The sequence below is a fragment of the Artemia franciscana genome, chromosome 2 (genome assembly GCF_032884065.1).
Source record: "Artemia franciscana chromosome 2, ASM3288406v1, whole genome shotgun sequence".
NCBI classification, from domain to species: domain Eukaryota; kingdom Metazoa; phylum Arthropoda; class Branchiopoda; order Anostraca; family Artemiidae; genus Artemia; species Artemia franciscana.
Window position 1 is genome coordinate 51413941 of NC_088864.1, and position 23169 is coordinate 51437109.

The following is a 23169-nucleotide window of genomic DNA, read 5'->3' on the forward strand; positions in this document are numbered from 1 at the left end:
TTTTACTATTGCGGCATGGGACGGGAAGCAGGCACAGGCTTCTCATTAATAGGAAAGGATGATATTGGCTGATCAGCTGCACAATTCATAAAATTGTCCAGGTTTTGGCTTATTTAGTTAACCGTAGAAGTAATGCAAGCTCCGACTAACTCAGATGCCGCTGGAACTTCTTGTCTTTCAGAAATAAGAAGCTTTGGGAGCTGCTGCTTTTCTTCGCTACGCTTTTGCAGCAATTCGTCAATATCCATGATATTATCTTCATCTTTCACATGCTTGCTACATCTCTAGTTGGGTACTACTTACTCATACAACGTCTTTTTGGCGACAATAATATCCTCTTGACTGAAAAATTCACAACACGAGTTCAATATCCTGTCGCATTTAACTCCAACTTTCATAGATCGTTCAGAAGAAATTCAAAACAGGATAGTGTTAGAATCTAATTGACATTCGACTGACGCAGATCCCTACCTCGGGGCAAACAACATCCTTTGTCTGAGATGTGCACTCATCAGAGATGGTTTAATTGTGTTCAATACTAAAATGGTCTGCTTTATAAACCCCGCAGTAAATAGAGTCTGTGGGAAGTGTGAATACTCGAATCACCGATCCCTAGCAGTCTAAAGATTTAAAGAATACGGCTGGTACTACGGCACTTGATGTTCGCTATCCCTCCTTTCTGCACAGTCCATCTCTGACAATACAAGAAAAACGGCTTGGCACACCAAAATTTAATCCGATTTAAATGGATTAGCTAGTTATTCAAGATATAAATAAAAGTTCCTAAACTAGGACAGTAGACCAAAAAATATTTAATCCGTAACGAAAGGTCTTTAAATTGTCACTTAATCAAACAGTTCGTGGTAACGAACTTTAGTAAGGAGTGACCTGGCTCAATAGCAACCAAAACCCTAAGAAATGGAATTTTGATATCAATAGCTACATAAAAAGAATTCTATTTAAATACTGATTTTAAATATACAAGCTTCATCAAGTTTAGTCTTACCCATCAAAAGTTACGAGCCTGAGAAAATTTACATTATTTTAGAAAATAGGGGGATATACCCCTTAAAAGTCATAGAATCTTAGCGAAAATCACACCGTCATTTTCAGCGTATCAGAGAACCCTATTGTAGAAGTTTCAAGCTCCTATCTACAAAAATGTGGAATTTTGTATTTTTTTGCCAGAAGGCAGATCATGGATGCGTGTTTATTTGTTTGTTTGTTTTTGTTTTTTTTCCCAGGGGTGATTGTATTGACCCAGTGGTCCTAAATCTTGAGAGAAGGTTCATTCTAACGAAAATGAAAAGTTCTAGTGTCCTTTTCAAGTGAGAAAAAAAATTGGAGGCCGCCTAGGCCTCCACGCTAACTATTTTCCCAAAGTCACCAGATCAAAATTCTGAGATAACCATTTTATTCAGCGTAGTCAAAAAATCTTATAACTATGTCTTTGGGGACGACTTATTCTCCCATAGTCCCCGTGGGAGGGGCCACAAGTTACAAACTTTGACCAGTGCTCACATATAGTAATGATTATTTGGAAGTGTACAGACGTATTCAGGGAGATTTTTAGGTGCGGGGGGAAGGGGGGGGGTTGAGAAGTGGGGGATATGTTTTGAGATTTCTCCTTGGTAGAATGTGTCATAGGGGGAAGAAAATTTTCATGAAGGGAGTGCAGGATTTTTTAGCATTATTAAAAAAAACAATGAAAAAATAAATATGAATAAATTTTTCAACTGAAAGCAAGGAGAAGCATTAAAACTGAAAACAAACAAAAATTATTACGCATATGATGGGCTCACCTGCTCCTAATACCTCGTTCTTTATCCTAAAGTATTTTTAGCAATTTCAACTATTTATTCCACGGCTTTTGTGATTCAGGGGTCATTCTTAAGAAATTGGGACGAAATTTAAGCTTTAGTGTAAAGGGCGAGGTACTGACGAAGGGGTGAACCCCTTCATATACGTAATAAAAACATGAGATTACAGAAGTTCGTTACGTAAGCTAATTTGTAAGTTACGTATATCTTTACTAATAAAAACATTCGTAAAAAAATTAAAAGTTCTAGTTGCCTTTTTAAGTGACCACAAAATTGGAAGGCAACTAGGCCTCCTCCCCCCCTTCCTTTTTTTTCTCAAAATCATTCGATCAAAACTATGAGAAAGGCATTTAGCAAAAAAACCAAAATTTTGCTGAAAGCAAAGCAAAAAAAGCATTTAGCAAAATTTTGTTTTAATTATTCATCTGTGGAGAGCCAAAATCAAAACATGCATTGATTAAAAAACCTACAGAAATTAAATAAAAAAACAAGTTTTTTTAACGGAAAATAAGGAGCGACATTAAAACTTAAAACGAATATATATTAATATATTAATAATAGTATACTGTAATGATCATAATAATGGTAGAAATAATAATAATGCTAACAATAATAAATACAAAATTAGTAGAACATAGAACAATAAGATTGAAATTAATAAAAATGAATTCAGATAAAATCAGCTCTTAACTTAGTTTTATTCGTTGAGAAAAATTATTAAACACCTGAAACTGTAATTAAATTTATAATTATTGTCTTAACCCTTAGTATTTTACTACATAATGATTATTTTTAAAATTTAGTGATTAAATATCCTTTAGATTGATTGACCTTCTCTTGTGAGTATGTAAGTGTTAGACTCTCGAAATCACAATGTACTTTTAAACGCAGGAAATTCAAGAAAAAATCCCAGTAATCCTTAAATTGACAAGGATTGTGAAAAGAAAAATTGATGATTTAAGCTTGTTAAGCGGAAACTTACACAAACCATATGTGTCTTAACGAATAGGGAAAAATTCGAATTTTAAATTTGATGATAAGGACCTCCAAGTTTAGCTATTATATATTTGTTAGCAACAAAAACCAATCTAAAAAGATTTGCTGGAAAGGGGGTGATCCATCAGAATTGAAAAAGTTAAATATGGCAATCAACGGCTTAGAAAGATACAGCTTTTAATTGAAGGTATAGATGCAGAATAAAGGCATAATTTTAGAAAGAGTTTCAAAACATTATGTTTAATTAGAGATTTTTAGCTAAGCGACACTGTCTGTCTGACATGGACCAGCATGTGGTAGTCAGGCTAGACTATATGTACTACCTCTTTTTTTTTGTATTTCAAAAAGTCATCGTCTCAACTAGTGAAAGTTTTTCTATCTTTTCTGACGGTACAGGTGTATCCATCAAGGGTAATGATTGTCTCAAATTTGAATGATAATGTGGAGTCAAGTGCGTAGAGATGATCAACAGGGGGTGAATAGTCTGTCTGAAGCTCAGGTGCATTTGAACCAAACGTTGAGATTCGATCAGCACAAACGTGACTAATTCCACACTGTAGCTTTAATGAGCTGGAATCTTCAGAAGCCGGAACATCAGAATAAAAGACTCGAAGAACTTGGATTGCCATATCCTGCTTAGCAGCTTTTTTCGTTGTTAACTACACTGGCATTCTCTTATTCAGCCAACTTCACTCGATTGGACTCTTCCTATCCCATTATGACGTGGTCCGTATCGATGCAACGCTTAAGCAAGGCTGTACAAAATTAGAATTTTACATTTTTGATCATTTAGAGATAAAATGTATTTTAAGAAAACATTCAAAAAACTTTTGTTTCGAAATATTTTCCAGAAAGACTTCAAAGAATTTATCTTTCAATGAAGCTTTGCAGCCTGAATTCTCAGGGCTTTAATAGATACTTTTACAAAATAAAAGGTATAAGACACCCATATAATCTGTTTGTAAAATTTTGCAGATACCAATTTTTTTTCCAATTTATTTTCATATCAAATCCGCAATCCGTATTGTTATTAAATTAAAAAAAGCAAGTTTTTTTTAACTGCAAGTAAGGAACGACATTAAAACTTGAAACAAATGGAAAGTATTCCGCATATGAAGGGGATTGTTCTCTCTTCAACGCCTGGCTCTTTGCGCTAAAGTTTGACTTCTTCTAAAAACTCTACTTTTTAAAACAATAAAAAACTTTAGCGTAAAGAGTGAGGTGTTGATGACGAGACAAGCCTTTTCATATACGGATTATTTTTTTTTAGTTTTAATGTCACTCCTTACTTGCACTTAAAAAGCTCATTTTTTTAAATTTAATTTCTGAACGTTTTTGAATTAATGCAAGTTTTGATTTTGGCTCACCGCACATGAATAAATAAAACGAAATTTGCATATTATTTTTTTTGCTAAATGGCTTTCTCATATTTTTGATCGGACGTATTGGAAAAAAAGGGATGGGAGAGGAGCCCTAGTTGCCCTTCAATTTTTGGCTACTTAAAAATCTACTAGATTGTTTATTTTTTTAACGAACATTTTTGTTAGTGATAAACGTACGTACCTTACGAATTAACTTACAAAACGAACTTCTATATTTGTGTATTTTTGTTACGTATATGAGGGGGTTAGCCCCTCGTCAGTACCTCGCTATTTACATTAGAGCTTGAATTTTGTCCCAAATCCTTAAAAATGACCCCTGAATCCTAAAACCCGTAGAATAGATAGTTGAAATTACTCAAAGTACTTTAGCGTAAAGAGTGAGGTGCTTAGGAGGAGATAAATCCCTCATATGTATAACAATTGCTGTTCGTTTCAAATTTTAATACTGCTCCTTACTTTCAATTGAAATTTTTTTTCATATTTATTTTTTCATTGTTTTTTTTAAATAATGCTAGAAAGTCCTGCAGCCCCTTTGTGGAATGTTTCTTCCTCCTTCACACATTCCTCCAAAGAAATATTCTTCCACGTAGATTACATTTAAAAAAAAACATTTTAACATTTTAAAAGTATTATCGTATTTTTGTATCATATTATCGAATTTTTTTAATCACGTATCGTATTTGTGGCGAAAAACACTTTATTTTGTATTTTCATAAAAATATCTTCCCCCTATCGATCTTAAAAATATATCCCTCCTCCCCAACATTTTCATGAATAGACACCTCTGGAACAAGCTATGATATATTAGAATTTGGTTAGCAGCAGTTGATTCCCTTTGCTGTCTACTAAAAACAAAACAATAGGATTGGTAGAACATTTTATGAAGTTCTTAAGCTGAAATAGACTTGAAGGAAAAGGTATAGAGGAAACTGAATTTTTTTTTCGATACCCTAGATGCGAAAGAAGATTTGTTTTGTGAAGAAGAATTAGTAACTAAAAGGATTAAAAAACAAAGGGGCCCCAGGTGCTCATGCTGTGGTAAATGAGTCTCTTAAATATGGTAGCTCTGAGGTTAAAAACGAGTTACAGAACATTAAAAATATGACTTTTGGATAAGAGGAAGTACCTAGTAATTTTAGGAAGACCCTAACTGAACCACTGTATAAGAGAGGCGATAAGAGTAAATATGGTGAATATCGAGGCATTGGCCTGGTCTCTGTAGGTAGCAAATTACTTAGTATAATGATACTTTTTGAAAGGAGAAATGCTATAGACAAAGTAATAAGAGAAGAAAAGTTTACGACTAATATATTAAGGTAGTTAGCGCGATGTACGAGATCATTACTGCTACAGTTTGGGGAGGAAATGAGATTCGCAGTTGGTTTCATGTTAAATAAAGTGTTGAGCAGAATTGTGTTCTATCGTTATTTATATGGATTATTTTTATGCACTTTGTCTTAAGGAGCACAGGAAAGGCAATGAGAGAACACGGAATTAAATGTCGAGGAAAAACTTTACTGGAATTAAATTATTCTGATGAGCGTCCTAGATGACAGTTTGATCAAAAAGATTGAAATTTTTGAGGTTTTTCTAGTCCAGGGTGCTAGAATAGGTTTTAAAACTTGATGTTAAGAAGACTGAGTCGCTAAAACTTGGAATAAATGAAGATGAAAAAGTTACGTTAGATAACAAAAAGATTGATCAGGTGGACAGCTTCACTTACATTGGTAATATTATTATTAAAGACCATGGGGGCACTGAATATGTTAAAAGTAGAATAGCCAAGGCTCAGAGTTGTTTTTCACAATTGAAAAAAGTTTAGAAGAATAATAAGACAAGTCTGCTAACCAAGATTCAAATATTGGAAGCTACAATGATGGCAGTGGTCAAATATGATTCTGAAGCAAAGGTGCTACGATAAGCATTCGAAGATTTGCTAGATGTTTTCCAGAGAAATTGCCTACGGAATGTTTTGGGTACCAGGCTGACTTACCGTATTTCAAACAGTAGGCTAGCAATAAATGTAGTTCTATTCTGCTTTCTAGGTTTCTAATGAGAGAAAGGCAGAGATGACCTTGGTACGTTCTGTGGATGTTGGATGACAGATCACCAAAGATTGTTCTTTTTGACCAGCCGCCAAGGGCTACACAAAGACTGGTCGTCCACGGTTGGGGTGGGAGAATGTCGTAAAAAACGATTTAAAGGAAATTGGAACTTCCTGGGAGGGTTTAAAGAAGGAGGCTTTGGATAGATTGGGATGGAGGAGCGTGTGTAGCTGTGTTAGTCTCAGGTAGCTTGGTGCTGAGGTGAGTTGTTGTTAGTAGTGGTAGTAGCAGTCACAGAAGACACTCCAAATCGTAATAAGCTCGTTTTTTTATATTTTAGATATGTTTATACTTTATACTATATAGATTGTGTTCGAAATCTGGTGTTTGTAATAAACATGACTATGTATATTCTTTATTTTTACGAACCCTCTATTGTGAGTGTGGAAATATAGGACTTTTGAAATCAAATATTTTTTTATAAAAGCCATAAACTTAAGAAAAAAAACCCAACTATACTTCAATCTTCAAAGTGACAAAGATGTTGGAAAGGAAATCAGACTGTTGAAGCGGGTTAATGCAAACTTAAACAAACCTTACGTACCTTAAACAATAGGAAAAAATTGGAATTTGGTAATCAATGAAACAGTAAAAGTAAGTAAGCAAGACGGCACTAAACCTTCAAGGTCCAGGTCAAATTAATGATACAGACCTGTAAATAAAATTATAGAGTTTTGTTAGCAACTGATCTTTAAAAGGTAGGGAGAGGGGAGAATCAGTCAAAGTTGAATGAAAATCATTCCGATTAAGTTTGAAGCCACAGCTACAGTGTAATAACATATACTCAGCCAAATTTTGAAAATCATGTTTTTAGTTAGAATTCTTTCTTAGAATAAAATTTGTGCCAGACATGGACAAATACATGGAATTTAGGGTAGAGTAAATAAATTGTATTTTTTTCTATATTTCAAAAAGTAACCTCTGCCAGTGAAAGTTTTTCCATCTTTTGTGACTGAAATGTTGAATCCATGAAGTGTATCCCATTTTTCATCTTTGAATACCAATGTGGAGTCAAGCCTATAGAGACGATCAGCAGGGGAGGAAGAGTCTGTTGTTAGTTCAGGTACAACTGGGTCAATCGTTGAGATTTGGTCAGCAAAGGTCTGATTAGTTCCAGGCTCTTGCTTGGATGAACTCGAATCTTCAGTAGCCGTAACATTAGAATAAAAAGCTTGAAGAACTTGGGATGCTACATCATGCTTCGCTGCTTTTTTTGTTGCACCTGCAAACAAAAAACACATTGTAGCCTTTTCTTTCATTTAGCCGACATGACCAAAGTAAAAAAAAAGATTTAAAGGACATGGGAACTCCCTGGATGGTTTAAAGAAGGAGGCTTTGAAGAAATTTGGATGGGGAGGAGTGTGCGTTTCTGCATTTGCCTGTAGTAGCTTGGGGATGCATTGAGATGTTAGTAGTAGCAGTAGTCACAAAAGACACTTCAAATCATAATAAGTTTGTTTTTATGTTTTAATTATTTTTATATTTTACACTGTATGGATTGTGTTTAAAATGCAGTATTTGTAATAAACATGACTAAATATGTTCTTTATTTTGATGAACCCTCTATTGTGAGTGTGAAAATGTTGGACTACTGAAATAAAATTTTCTTGTAAAAGCCACAAAATGAAGAAAAAAAATTAACATCAATCTTTAAAGTGACACGGATAACCAAAGGACATTCGATTGTTGGAGCTGGTTAAGTGAAACCTTAAACGAACCTTACGTACCTTAAACAACAGGGAAAAATTAGACTTGGGTATTCAATGATACATCCCTCTAAATGTAATTATAGAGTTTTGTTAGAAACTGATCTTTAAAAGGTAGGGAGAGGGGAGAATCAGTCAAAGTTGAATGAAAAACATTCCGATTAAGTTTGAAGCTACAGCTGCAGTGTAATAACATATGCTCAGCCAAAGTTTGGAAACCATGTTTTTAGTTAGAATTCTTTCTTAGAATAGAATTTGTGCCAGACACGGACAAATACATGGAATTTAGGGTAGAGTAAATAAATTGTATTTTTTTATATTTCAAAAAGTAACCTCTGCCAGTGAAAGTTTTTCCATCTTTTGTGACTGAAATATTGAATCCATGAAGTGTATCCCTTTTTTCATCTTTGAATACCAATGTGGAGTCAAGCCTATAGAGACGATCAGCAGGGGATGCAGAGTCTTTTGGTAGTTGAGGTACGACTGGACTGACTGTTGAGAATTCGTTAGCTAAAGCCTGATTAGTTCCAGGCTCTTGCTTGGATGAACTTGAATCTTCAGTAGCTGTAACATTAGGATAAAAAGCTTGAAGAACTTGGGATGCCACATCATGCTTCGCTGCTTTTTTTGTTACACCTGCAAACGAAAAACACATTGTAGCTTTTTCTTTTATTTAACCGATTTGACAAAAGACCAAAAGAAAGATTTCAAGGAAATGGGAACTTTCTGGAAGGGTTTAAGTAAGGCTGTGAATAGACTTAGATGGGGAAGGAGTGTATCTGTGTTTGCCTCTGGTAGCTTGGTGCTGCGGTGAGTTAGTAGTAGTAGTAGTAGTCACAAAGACATTTAAAATCATAATATGTATGATTTTATTTTTATTATTTTTATATTTCACACTGTATAGACTGTTTTCAAAATGTGGTGTTTGTAATAAACATGACTATATATGTACTTTATTTTCATAAGCTCTATTGTGAGTCTGGAAATTTTGAACTTCTGAAATCAAAATTTTCTTCTTAAAGCCACATAATGAAGAAAAAACAAAAACAACTTGATATCAGTCTTCAAAGTGATAAGAATGGTGGAAAAGAAATCCGATTGTTGGAGCTGGTTAATGGAAACTTAAACAAACCTTACGTACCTTAAACAATTGGGAAAAATTGGAATTGGATATTCAATTAGACATCCCTTTAAATGTAAATTAAAGAGTTTTGTTAGCAACATATACCTATCTCAAGAAAGTGGAGGGAAAGCAAAACCAGTCAAAATTGAACTAAAAACATGCGACACTCCACGGCTTCGAAAGATTCAGATTAAATTTGAAGCTGCAGCTGCAGTGTAATAACATATGCTCAGCCAAAGTTTGGAAACCATGTTTTTAGTTAGAATTCTTTCTTAGAATAGAATTTGTGCCAGACACGGACAAATACATGGAATTTAGGGTAGAGTAAATAAATTGTATTTTTTTCTATATTTCAAAAAGTAACCTCTGCCAGTGAAAGTTTTTCCATCTTTTGTGACTGAAATGTTGAATCCATGAAGTGTATCCCATTTTTCATCTTTGAATACCAATGTGGAGTCAAGCCTATAGAGACGATTAGCAGGGGATGCAGAGTCTTTTGGTAGTTGAGGTACGACTGGACTGACTGTTGAGATTTCGTCAGCTAAAGCCTGATTAGTTCCAGGCTCTTGCTTGGATAAACTTGAATCTTCAGTAGCTGTAACATTAGGATAAAAAGCTTGAAGAACTTGGGATGCCACATCATGCTTCGCTGCTTTTCTTGTTGCACCTGCAAACGAAAAACACATTGTAGCCTTTTCTTTCATTTAACTGATCTGAATCAATTGGGACGCTCTGATCCCATTACAACATGACTCTTACCGATGCAAATGCTTTACCAGGCAATACAAAATTTAAATTTTACACTATTGCTCCTCAAGAGATAAAATAATTTTAACAAAGTATTCAAAAAGTCTTTTTTCGGAATTTTTTTTAGACAGAACGAAGAAAATTTAGCATTCAATGAAATATTCCATTCAAAGTTCCCAGGGCTTTAATAAATGTTTTTCTAAGTAATAGACGTTACTTAGAACATGTAAATTTAATTTACATGATTATTTTTTTTTAATTTTCACTTATCAAACTATATCATTTTATTTTCATTTTATGTTCATATTAAATCCTTGCTGTTGATCGTTGCTGATTCAGAATACTTTAGTTGAAAAGTATGAAAAAAGTACTTTAGTAAAAAGCAGAAAACTTTAGTTTTTCAAAACTTATATGAAACTAAAAATGGAAATATAACTACAATTGTGACTAATCTTTAGCACAACCATTTAGAAAATTTCCCATAAATTTGTTGATTATAGAACAAATAGATTTAAGTAAATAAAAATGAAATCAGATAAAATCAAAACTTTCCTTGATTGTTTTCTTGATTGTTGTGCTCATAATGGTTTCATTTATGTAGACACTTATTTTGTCTAAACAAATTGTGAAATACTCAATTCTCATAGGATGATCCATCAGGTGATCCTTTTTAAACCTTTACCAATTTGTTGAGTTTTTAAATGCTCAGGAATGGATGGTGCACTAGATCTGAGAAGCTACAAAACACTTTCCTTATAAAATTTGCCAGAGCCCTAGTGGTGTGGTGTAGAAGATGCGATATCTGTGGCAGCCAGAACTTGGCTTAAGAGCAGAAACATAGCAGTCAATATCAGGATAAACAAATATAATTTTTCTATTAGCCATCCCAAATGGGTTGAAAAGACATATAGTCACAGCCAATTCATTCATTATTACAAATGGATCAGATATTTCTTTTCCTAATTTTAACTGATAGAGTTCAAAATATGAATTATCTACGGGTATATATTAGACATGATTTATGTTGCAGCCATTAATGTCATTCTGATTGAAATTTTGTTCAGGAACACGTAAGAAGTGTTGAACACTTTTGTTCAAGGTCTTGACAAATGAAGTTTTAATACATTTGCAACTGTAGGAGGTGAAGCCGGGTGTAAATTGTTGGAAAAATACCCAATCCGTCCCACTGCTTACACCTTCACTTCTACCACCAACTATATTGTGTTTGAAACCAAGACTTTTTCTCAGATTATCATCGAGATAAATTTTCTCATTCTCAATGGGTGAGTTTATGTTAAACTTACTCTATTCTTTTGAATAGTTAAATTGGAAGGCACTATTCTTACATACAGGAAGTTTTTTATTGATGACATAATTTAAAGGATTCATACTGGCATATTATTTGTCTGATGTTGTGGCAAAGGGATATTAAATGGGGTTGAATGGTTCTGTCAATGCTTCGGTAATGATTAGAAAATCACGAGTCTTAACTTTTATGTCATATAAATTCTTGTATTCTAGAATAAAAAGATCTGCTTCCATTGTTTGCTATGGGAAAAAAGCTTTTTATTTTATAATGACTACCACGAACGCTTTTATTTTGATGTAGAGTCAAACTTGGTTCATTCTGCAGATACTTTCCCGCAATCCCTGTTGAAGTCCCATGACTTAAGTAAGTATGCCTGGGGAACATAAAATTTACGGTACTGCAATAATATCATAAGCACGTTTCAAAACTTCAACGTTCTGAACGCTAATACGCACTGAAGTTCCCACTACCCTTTTGCTTGCTATTGATTGATAGTGATTGTGGTGAGTTAATATCAAGGCTTTTCTATTTATATCCAACTATACAAATTCGATATTAAATCAACCAAAATTGTAAGTGCCGTCTTGAACTATAGCATGATTGCTTTTACCGTCAATTTGAACGCCTATGTCTTCCATGAAATAGCTAAAGAGCCTTTTGCACTGCTAAATGTTTGATTGAAGTAATAGATCCCCAAAACCTTGGACAACATCAAATTTTCTTGTTTTGATATTGTTGTTAGGGATGGTGAAGTTTGAAAATTTCGAGGTGCTTTACATTTGTCAATGACGCTTACATTGACCAGTCTCAAGCAGTAGGAATTATGTCTGTCCACTTGTCGAAGAGCATTTTGAAACTTAAACAGTTTTTTATCATCGGTAATATTTTCATCATTAAAATATTTAATGAAATTTTCCTCCAAGCGTTCTATTGGTGAAAGCATGTTTCCATTGGCCATGCTTGAGTACGGCTTTCCCTAGAGCAGATTTTGAATTACCTAGGAAGTTAAATAACTGTCTGTTTTCATTCCTTCAGTTTCATGATGTAAGCTTTTTATTTCTCATAGGAGTAAAATAGTAATTTAGTGTCAAAAATATTTGATACTACACGCAAATCTTCCCATGTGCTCTGAAGGAGATCCAGTCGAATTTAATCCTAGAGATTTTTATTTGTACTCTAAATGTATACAGATATTAGAAATATTGGAGCACTGGGTTATGAGGAGACTTCAATCGTTTGAAACCCAGTAAATGTTGGGGAGTTGCAAACAAAAGCAAGTTACTCAATACATTTGCTCTGATGAAACGGGCTTTGAAAGACGAGAATTACAAAACTTTTCTCACAATGAGAGTGCAGAATGAACCATTGTAGCATCACTGGATACCATGGTCCACAGTTTGGTTCAATTGCATCAGACATATCCAGTCCAAGCATGAGTTTTATCTCTGGTGTGATAGCCTTTATCTTATCAAAGGACTCCTGCCATATGCTATAACAATAGTATATTTTTGTGGGTTTTCCTAAAACGTTTTATTACGATTTTAAACTATTTTTGTTAGAAGTGCTGTATTGCCAGATATCCATATTTTACAAAGAAATTATCTAAATAGAATTTAAATTGATACATATTTCTCAACTGAAATTCAAAATGTAACTCTAAAATATATCTGACGGTTCAATAAATATTTTTCCTTGCGGAGAAGAACAATACAATTAAAATAGCGCTATAATTTTTTTTTGGCAACACTATGTTAAAATTGTATACACTACTTATGATACTAAATAAAATAGTTTATTTTTTTTCCAATAGTCACTATTTTAATACCACATTCTTTCACAAAAGACTTATTTATTCATAAGAAAATAGCCATGGCATGGCCGAATCTTCCTCCTATAAGTGCTCCGGTTCCCCTTCCCTCCCTTCAGGGGAGAGGACTTTTCTCATCCGAAACATTTGTTCTATTTTATTAATAGAAAGGACAGGAAGATGGTGTATAAATTGGACACATTCATTACGATCAAAAACAGGATAATGACCCAGGGGTAGTATCTTTATGTAATTAAATAAAAAAAAAAACAAATTTTTTTAACGGAAAGTAAGCAGCGGTATTAAAGCTTAAAACGAACAGAAACTACTTCGTATATGAAATGGGCTGCTTCCTCATCAACGCCCCACACTTTACGCTAAAGTTTGACTCTTTCTCTTTACTCTACTTTTTAAAACAGTAAAAAACTTTAGCGTAAAGATTGGGGCATTGATGAGGAAGCAGCCCTTTTCATATACGAAGTAATTTCTGTTCGTTTTAAGTTTTAATACCGCTCCACACTTTCCGTAAAAAAAAATGTTTTTTTTATTCAATTTCTGAACGTTTTTGAATCAATGTATGCTTTGATTTTGGCTCTCTTCAGATGAATAATTAAAACAAAATTTGCATATAATTTTTTTTTGGCTAAATGGCTTTCTCATAGTTTTGCTCAAATGATTTTGAGAGAAAAAAAAGTGGGGGAGGAGTCTTAATTGCCCTCCGATTTTTTAGTTACTTAAAAAGGCAACTAGAATGTTTTTTTACGAATTTTTTATTTTTATTACGTATATGAGGGGGTTCACCCCTTCGTCAGTATCTCGCTCTTTACACTAAAGCTTCAATTTTGTCCCAATTTCTTTAGAATGACCCATGAATCACAAAAGTCGTAGGATAAATAGTTGAAATTAATAAAATATTTTTACCATAAAGAGCGGCGTATTAGGAGGAGGTGAGCCCATCATATGTGTAATAATTTCTGTTCATTTTAAGTTTTAATGCTTCTCCATACTTTCATTTGAAAAAACTTTCTCAAATTTATTTTTTCATTGTTTTTTTTAAATAATGCTAGAAAATTCTGCGCTCCCTTCATGAAAATTTTCTTCCTCCATGAGATATTCCTCCAAGAAAATTTCCCCCAACATATCCGACTCTTCTCAACCCCCCGCCCAACCTAAAAATCCCCCTGAAAATGTTTGTACACTTCCACATACCCATTACCATATGTAAGCACTGGTCAAAGTTTGTAACTTGTAGCCCCTCCCACGGGGACCGTGGGGGAGTAAGTCGTCCCCAAAGACATAGTTATAAGGTGTTTCGACTATGCTGAATAAAATGGGTATGTCAGAATTTTGATCCGATGACTTTGGGAAAATAATTAGCGTTGGAGGAAGCCTAGGTGCCCTCCAATTTTTTGGTCACTTAAAAAGGGCACTGAAACTTTTTATTTCTGCTAGAAAGAGCCCCCTCGTAAGATTCTAGGACCACTGGGTCGATACGATCACCCCTGGGAAAAATACGAAAAGTTAATTGGCCAAAAAAGTTAATTGGCCAGGAGCGAGAACTCCCCTAAACCACTAATAATACCGTAACACAGATATCTTGTCGTTAAAAATAAAAAAAAAAAAATTAAAGGATGACTTGGCCACCAATGGGATCATTAGGTCTTGGAAGGATAATACTAATTGGGAGGGGAAGTGTACCCAGAGGTATTGAAACTCCCAGCTCCAGCTCACCAAAGAAAATTAAACAGTGAATTAAGAATTAATTTTATTTCTGATGGTGTGTTTGTGAGCCCCAAAGTTTATTTTATGCTAGTATATAATGCGAAAAAAGTGATGTAAAGGTGTTCACCCTCACAATGCTAACTTTGACATGCTTTATCTCACCATTGTGTGAAAAATAACAGTTATTTCGGAATATATTGTGAAAATAACAACATTACGGCAATTTGTAGCAGATGCGGCAAATGTAAACAGCACATCTGATGCACAACAGCACATGTGAACAGTAAAACAGCAGCAGATGTGAACCAGCAGCAGATGTGATTTTGCATAAATTAAAAAACTACTAAATTTAATATTTCTTAGATGACCAATGAACATTGAACTTAATTTATTTGACGTGATTCACACACACACACACAAAAAAAACAACAACAAAAAACTGATATGTTTTTGTTAATATTATTCTATTTGAACGACTATCTTGCGTCATGAGCCTTAATATGTCATCCCGTCAGTCATTCACTCCCTTTGTTCTGGTTTCCAAAGTATTTGATTATAAAATTCCACCTGCTAAAACGGAGATAGAAAGCAATCTACAATTGCTTTTACAGGAATTGTGGATTCCATTGTTCCTATTTTGTATTAAATAAGGCCTCAAAACTGCGTCTTATTTGAATACTTTAAGGTATTTACAAAATGTTGTTGTTTGCTGTTCTTAAGAATCTAAAGTGATCAAAGAGTAATGCCTTTTCCCTCCAACTATATTTGATCAAATTCTTGAGATAGCTGTTTTGTTCAAAAAGTCCAAAGGTCAAATAACATGTCTCTGGGGCTGGCAAGCCTCCCCATAGCCCTCGGGGATCATTGTTATACGTTGAAACTTTCAATATATAGTAAGGAGTAGTTGGAAAGTGATTCTGGGGCAACTAGTCCCTCTTCTTGCCCTTTGTATATCCCCCTCTCCTTAACAATTGACAGATTTTATCGTTTTCTTCAAACTAGCCAAAAGGTCCGATAGCTATGTTTTCCTGGAACCCATGCTCCCCACAGCCCCAGTACATGAACTGTAAATTGTAGATTACAAACAAAGAAAATTTTGATTGTGAGTGCTTTCGAAAAGACCAAGGAACTTAAAGTGAGGAAAATGTTGAGGGGTTTCGTAAACTAGCTCAAAAATTAATTTTTGAATAGAATTTACCAAAAAGGGGGATCTGCTATATCTTTAAACGGCTGAGGGCATTAAATTGAAAGTTTTGAAAAAGTTGACGGCGAGGTTTTTAAATGTTTGTAAGGCAACCAGTTCACCTCCCATGCCCTCTAACTGTTAAAGGTAAAAAAAAAATATTCGATCAAAATTTTGAAATATTCTTTCTGTTTAAAATAGTCTAAATAACCTGGATTATGGGGATGAAATATCACTCCACAGTTTTGAAGATGAATTCTAAACGTAATGAAAACACACTATGTGCTTGCTAGTTATAAAAAAATAATCGTTCAAACGTTGAACTGTCCATTTATTAGACAGTTTGTTTCATAAATGGATTTATACACATTTGAACGTTTATTTATTCATCATAGATAGGCAGTGTAGTCTTGGAAAACGAATTTCTTAATTTAAAGTATTAAGTCAAAGATATGCTAGTCGTCAAAAGAACATATCAGAAATGTTTAAGGAATAGATGAGGGTATTAAGTTGGAAATTATAGCTTGTGTTGAGGGAGATGATGAAAAGTTCTAAAAAAAGTTTTTTTTAGATTTGGCCCACGTGTGTTTTTATCAAGCAGTCAAACATGTGTCTAGGTATAGTCACTTTACCACACAAGAATGTTTGCAAGAGACACACCAATAAATGGCAGCTAAGCTAAAATTGGCTTATTATATTTTTTGATTGTCAAGAAGTCACCTTTGCCAGTGAAAATTCTTCCATCTTTGGTGACTGAACAAGTGAATCGGGTTCCTTCAGTCGTAAGGCTTGATTCTGGACTGAATATCAGTGTGGGGTCAAGTTTATAGAGACAATCAGCAGGAGATGGTGAGTCAGTTGAAAGTTTATGTGCAAAAGGATCTTGCTTACCCGCCATTTTTGATGCACCTACAAACGAAAAAACATTATAGTATTATCTTTTATTTAATCTATTTTACCGAGTTGGAATGCCCCTACCCCGTTGTGATGCAGCCTGTTCCGATGTAAAGGCTATATGAGACTACACAAAATCAAGTTTTTAATTTCATTTTCATTTAAAAACATAAACGGAAGTAATAATAGGTATTTTAAGAAAGTAATAAAAAGTACTTTCAATATATTTTCTTGAGAGAGTTCTGAGAATTTAGCTGTCGATGAATTTTACCAGTCAGAATACCTCAAGCTTCAATTCCTGTTTCAACACATGATAGAAATTAGATACGGTAGGGTGCGTCGTGTTGGTGACCTTACAGCTCTATCCTTTCCAGAGAAAGTAAGTAACCCCTCGATAGTCATCTGGTGAATTGAATGTGAATGTAAATGAACATGAGTTTTTGTGGACTTTTACTAGAGTCAGGGACAGATGAATGCGATTTTCAAAAAAAATAAACCAATTTTTTCAAGTCAAATACACATGCATAGGATCTTAAGGATTTTTTTTCAGTCAGAGACCAGTAACTAACATTTTTCAAAGTCAGAGACGTGCGAAGTAGATCATTTTTAAAAATGGAGAACACAAAAAGAGTTTCTTTCAGATACTGAAAAGTAAAAGACATGTGAATGGAATTGTTAAATACTATAGACGTTTCAACTTTTTCAACAGTCTTATAAACGTGAATAAAATTTTCTCCAGAGTCAGAAACCTGCAAACCGGATTTTTTTTTAAAAGTTAGAGACATATGAACGGAAATTTTTCAAGAGTCAGACAGGTAAATGGGAACTTGTTTAAACATTGTTAAGAAGGTTCCATGAGACAACTGATATTAGCACCAAACGCTTTTAACTGGTTCATAAAAAAATTATAGAAAAAATAAACATGATAAAAAATAAGTTTTAAGAAGAATTAAAATAATTTTTTTTGGTATTACTAAATCTTACCTGGTATTAAAAATATTTTATGGTACTTTTAAAACGTGTATCATATTTTTAAAATCTGACGGTGCTGTAAAAATATTATCTGCTATTACATTAATTGAAAATACTGCTATCGAATCGCTTCTGGCATTATATTGATAGTCAAAATCCTACCAAATATTACCAAAATTTTGAGTAGTATTGTGAAAATCTTGTCTGGTATTATCAAAAATCTTCCATTACATTATCAAAATCTCAGCTGGTATAATAAGAACCCTCCAAGGTGCTATAAAAACCTTACAAGGTGGTATAAAATTCTTACAAGCTATTAACAAAATCTTGCATGGAATTATTAAAATGGAGCCTGATATTAACAAAAAATTTACTGGTACAATAAAAACCGATATCCGATTACTAAAAGCTGATATGGTGCTGTCAAATTCGTTACAAAATTTAAGATAGTGCTATCAAAATCGTGTTTACTATCAGCAAGAATGTCAAAATTTGTCAAGCTGATAATATTAAACATCTTGCATTGAACTATTAAAGTCTTGCTTGATAAAATCTTGCAAGATATTTACAAAAAGACGCAACTTAGTGCTATAAAAATCATGTCTACTGTTATCAAGTTTTTCAAAATTTGTCAAGTAGATAATGTCAAACGTCTTGGGCTGCATTATTAAAGTCTTGTATAATATTATCAAAGTCTTGCTAGATATTACAAAGTTTTATCTTGCATTATGAAAGTCTTGTCAGATATTATGATAACACTCTCTGGCATTAACATTTTGCACTTTAATATCAATATCTTAAAAACATATTAACAAAATATTTTCTGGTACTATCTGATATTATCAAAATATAATCCAGTACTATCAAAATCTTGTCTGATACTATTAAAATCGTACCAAGTACCATCAAAATCTTACGTGATATTATCAAAACCTGGTCAATTATCAACAAATCTTGTCAGACATGATTAGAATCCTCTCTAGCATTATAAAAATCTTAAATTGTGTTGTCAAAATCTTTCAAGTTATTAACAACATTTTGCTAGGTATTATGAATACGTAATTTGTTATTAAGAAAATATTTTTATAAAATCACAACTGTCAGATATTAAGAAATCTGGCATTGTGCTATCAAAAATGTATCTGGTATTGTCAAATTCTTCCAAATATTACCACAATCTTGGAACTATCAAAATCCTGTCTTTTATTACCAAACAGCTTGTATTGCATTATGAAAATATTGTATTGTACTACAAAGTCTCGTCTGTTACTATCGAAATACTTTCAGGCAAAAAGAAAATCCTTTCTGGTTTTGTCCAAATCTTAGATTGTGCTGTTAAAATCTTGAAAGCTATTAAAAAAAAACTCTTACGTTGTTGTAGCGAGATCTCGCTTGATACTAACAAAATATTTTCTGCTAATATAAAAAATTGGTTGATATTATCAAAATCTAGAAGGGTGCTACCTAAGCCGTGTCAGGTATTTTCAAAATCTTGCCAAGTATTACAAAAATCTTGTGTGTTACCATTAAAATCTTGCTTGATATTATCAAATATTTTGCACTGCATTATCGAAATCTCGCCCGATAAACTTAAAATCCTTCTTGATATAATAATCTTGTCATAAAAATGTTGCAAGTTACTAACAAATTTTTTCATAGCATTATCAAAATCTTGCCTGGTTTTAACAAAATAGATTTTGGTACTATCAAAAACATCTCTAATGTAGTCGAAAATATGGAATAGTGTTATTAAAACCATGTCTTTTATTTTCTGCTATTATCAATATTATCAAAATCTTGCCAAGTATTACCAAAACCTTGTGAGGTATTATCAAAATCCTATGTTATACTATTAACAACTTGCACTACATTATCAAAATTTTGATTGGTATAATAAAAATTCTCTATGGTATTATTGAATCCAAACATTGTAAAATCAAAATATTGCAAGCTATTAACAAAATATCGCTATTTTCCTCATGGAACTTGTTCTCGTGATGAATTTTGTTCATAAGACTTATTACATGTGGTTTTATCTTCGTTAAGCTTGTAAACTGATTTATATCCTCATGTAATTGATATTGTTCATCGAGCTTGTTGTATGCTGATTTTGTCCGTGGAAAATGTTGCGTGTTAATTTTTATTTTCTTGAGACTTGTATTTTGTTTTTCCTTGTCATGAAACTGGGTTTTGTTCGTGGAACCTGTTGTGCCCTGGTTTTGTCCATTAAACGTGTTGTATGTTATTTTTTCTCTTCGTAAAACTTGTAAATTGATTTATATCCTCAAGAAACTGATTCTGTTCATGGAACTTGTTGCATGTTGATTTTTTGGTCAAGGAACTTGTTATGCGCAAATTTTGCTTCCGGAACTTATTGCATGCTAATTTTTTTGTTTTTGAAAACTCTTGGACATTCATTTTTCTCATCCTGAAACTTATACGTTGATTTTTCTCCTCCTGAAACAGATTTTGCTTATAGAACTTGCTGCATGCTGATTTTTGTTCATTGAATAAGTTGTTTGCTGTTTTTTTCTTGAAACATGTTGTATCTTGATCTGTCTCTTCGTGAGGCTTTTCAATTGTTTTTTCTGGTCGTGAAACTGATTTTGTTCTGATTGGTCGTAAAACTGATTGGTGTGCTGATTTATGTAATTCGAACTTGTTGGTTGCTGAGTTTTATTTGTGAAATGTGTTGCATGAAAATTTTTCCTTTCGTGAAACTTTTACATTGATTTTTTACCTCAAGAAACTGATTTTGTTCATGGAAACTCACAGGCACTTATTTTTCTTCTTGAATTTGTTGTGAGCTGATTTTTATTCGTGAAACTTGTCGGATGTTGATTTTTATTTGCGACGAACTTGTACACTAGTTTTTCTCCACGTGAAAGTGATTTTTATCTTGAAACTTGTTGTGTGCTGATTTATTTCATGGAACTCACTGCGTCTGTATCTTAGTTCATGAGACATGTTGCAAGCTAATTTTTAGCTTTATGAAACTTGTAAATTGATTTTCCCCCTTCTATAACTAATCTTGTAAATGGAACTATTTTCGTGCTGATTCTGTTTGTTCGTAGATTTAGCTGCATTCTGATTTTTGTTTGTGAAACATGTTGCATGCTGATTTTTTCTTCGAGAAATTTGTACATTAATTTTTTTATCCTCGTGAAACTGATTTTATTTATGGAGCTTTTTACGAGCTGTTTTTGTTCGTAAAACTTGTTGCACGCTGATATTTCCCTTCGTGAAACTTGTAAATTGATTTTTTCACCTCATGAGATTGATTTTCTTCATTGAACTTGTTATGTGTTCATTATTTTAGGTGAATTCTGTTGCCTTCTGATTATTGTTCATGAAATATACGAAAAAAAATTTGAGAACAAAAAGTTCCACGAAAAAATCAGCACGATAAGAGTTCGATGGATAAAATCAGTTCTACGAAGAAAAAAAAAAAAGTGTTATGATTTAAAAAGTAAGCACGCAAAAAGTTTTACGAACAAAAATTAGCATGCAACAAGTTCCATGAGCAAAATCAGTTTCTCGAGGAGAAAAATCAATGAAAAAGTATCACGAAGAGAACAAACAACATGCAACAAATTTAAAGAATAAAAATCAGCACGGTTCAAGTTCCACAAACAATAAAATCAGCACACAACGTGTTTCACGAACAAAATCAATTTAATGAGGAGAAACATCAATATATCAGTTTCACAAAGGGAAAAACCAAAATGAAACAATTTTGATGAACAAAAATCAGCTCAAAATAAATTCCAAGAGCAGTATCAGCAAGCATTAGGTTCCATAAAGCAATCGGATTCATGATGAGAAAAACAAATTTACAACTTTCACGAAGAGACAAATCAACATGCAACAGGTCTCATGAACAAAAAAAGGACACATCACACGTTTCATAGACAAAAAATCAACACGTTACAAATTTTCCCAAACAAAATCAGTTTCACGAGGAGAAAAATCAACATGCAACAAGTTTTATGAAGAAAAAATAACACGCAATAAGTTTTATGAACAAAATACGTTGCAAGACGAGAAAAATCAATGCAAAAAATTCACGAAGAGAAAAATCAAGTCGCATCAAGTCTCATGAACAAAATCAGTGGGTAAAAATTTTCACAAACAAAAATATACACGCAACAAGTTCCATGAAGAAAATCAATTTCAGAGGAGAAAAGTCTATATAAAAGTTTCATGAAGAGACAAATCAACGTGCAACAGATTTCCAGAACAAAATCAGAACGCGACATGTGACGTGAAAAATATCAGTTTTACGTGGAGAAAAATCAACGTACAAGTTTCACGAAGAAAAAAAATCAACATGCAAGAAGTTCCGCGAAGAGAAATCAGCATGCAGCAAGTTCTGAGGACAAAAATAGTTTCATCAGAAAAAGAAGGAAAAGATCAACATGCAACAAAATACAAAAATAAAAATCAGGACACGGTGAGTTCTATGAACAAAACTGAGTACGCAACAAGCTCCATAAACAAAATATATTTCACTTGGAGAAAAATCAATATGTAACAAGTTTCAAAACAAAAATCAGCACGCTAAAATTTAAAGAACTAAATCAGCTCGCGAAAAGTCCCTGAACAAAATCTGTTTCATGAGGAAAAAAGTCAACGTACAAGATTCACGAATGGGAAAATCATCATGCAACAAGATTCACGAACAAAAATCAGCTCACAAAATTTCATGAACAAAATTAGCATGCAACGGCTTACATTAAAGAAATCAGTTTCGTGAAGAGAAAAATAAGTCTACAAGTCTCACGAAGAGAAAAATCAACATGCAACAAATTTCACGAACATATATCAGCACACAACAAGTTCCACGGACAAAAATCAGCACGCAAAAAGTTCCATGTATAAAATCTGTTCGCGACAAGAAAAATCAATGCACAAGTTTCATGAAGAATAAAATCAACACACATCAAGATATACCTACAAAAATCAGCAAGCAACAAGTTCCATAAGCAAAATCAGGTTCACGATGAGAAAAATCAATACGAAAATTTCACGAAGAGAAAAATCAAGATGAAATGTGTTTCACAAACAAAAAACAGCAAACGACTTATTCCATGAACAAATATCAGCACACAACAAGTTCCACGAAGCAAAACCAGTACCCATTAAGATCCACTTACACAAATCAGCACGCAACAAGTTCTATGAACAAAAATCAGTCAGCAACGAATTCCAAAAGCAAAATGAGGTTCACGAGAAGAAAAATTATTGTGAAAGTCTTAGGAAGAGAACGATCAAGATGTAACATGTTTCACGAACAAAAATCAGTACACCACATACTTCATGAACAAAAATCAGTACGCAACAAGTTTCATGAACGAAAGCTGCTTCACGAAGATAAAAATCAATGTATAAATTTCCGATGAT

At 33.2% G+C, this 23169-nt stretch overlaps 1 protein-coding gene across 2 annotated transcripts in view; it reads right to left on the reverse strand.

The window, feature by feature from the left end:
• The window catches only part of LOC136043321 (uncharacterized), a 71067-nt gene that overhangs the window by 42614 nt on the left and 5284 nt on the right, over positions 1 to 23169 (reverse strand). For both annotated transcript variants that reach the window (XM_065728252.1, XM_065728247.1), the window contains exons 2-5: positions 16621 to 16809; positions 9497 to 9799; positions 8343 to 8645; positions 7223 to 7525 (exon numbers count right to left, since the gene is read on the reverse strand). In XM_065728252.1, coding sequence (XP_065584324.1) covers positions 7223 to 7525; positions 8343 to 8645; positions 9497 to 9799; positions 16621 to 16798 — 1087 coding nt within the window. In that variant the 5' untranslated portion in view covers positions 16799 to 16809. The remainder of the gene's footprint in view (positions 1 to 7222; positions 7526 to 8342; positions 8646 to 9496; positions 9800 to 16620; positions 16810 to 23169) is intronic.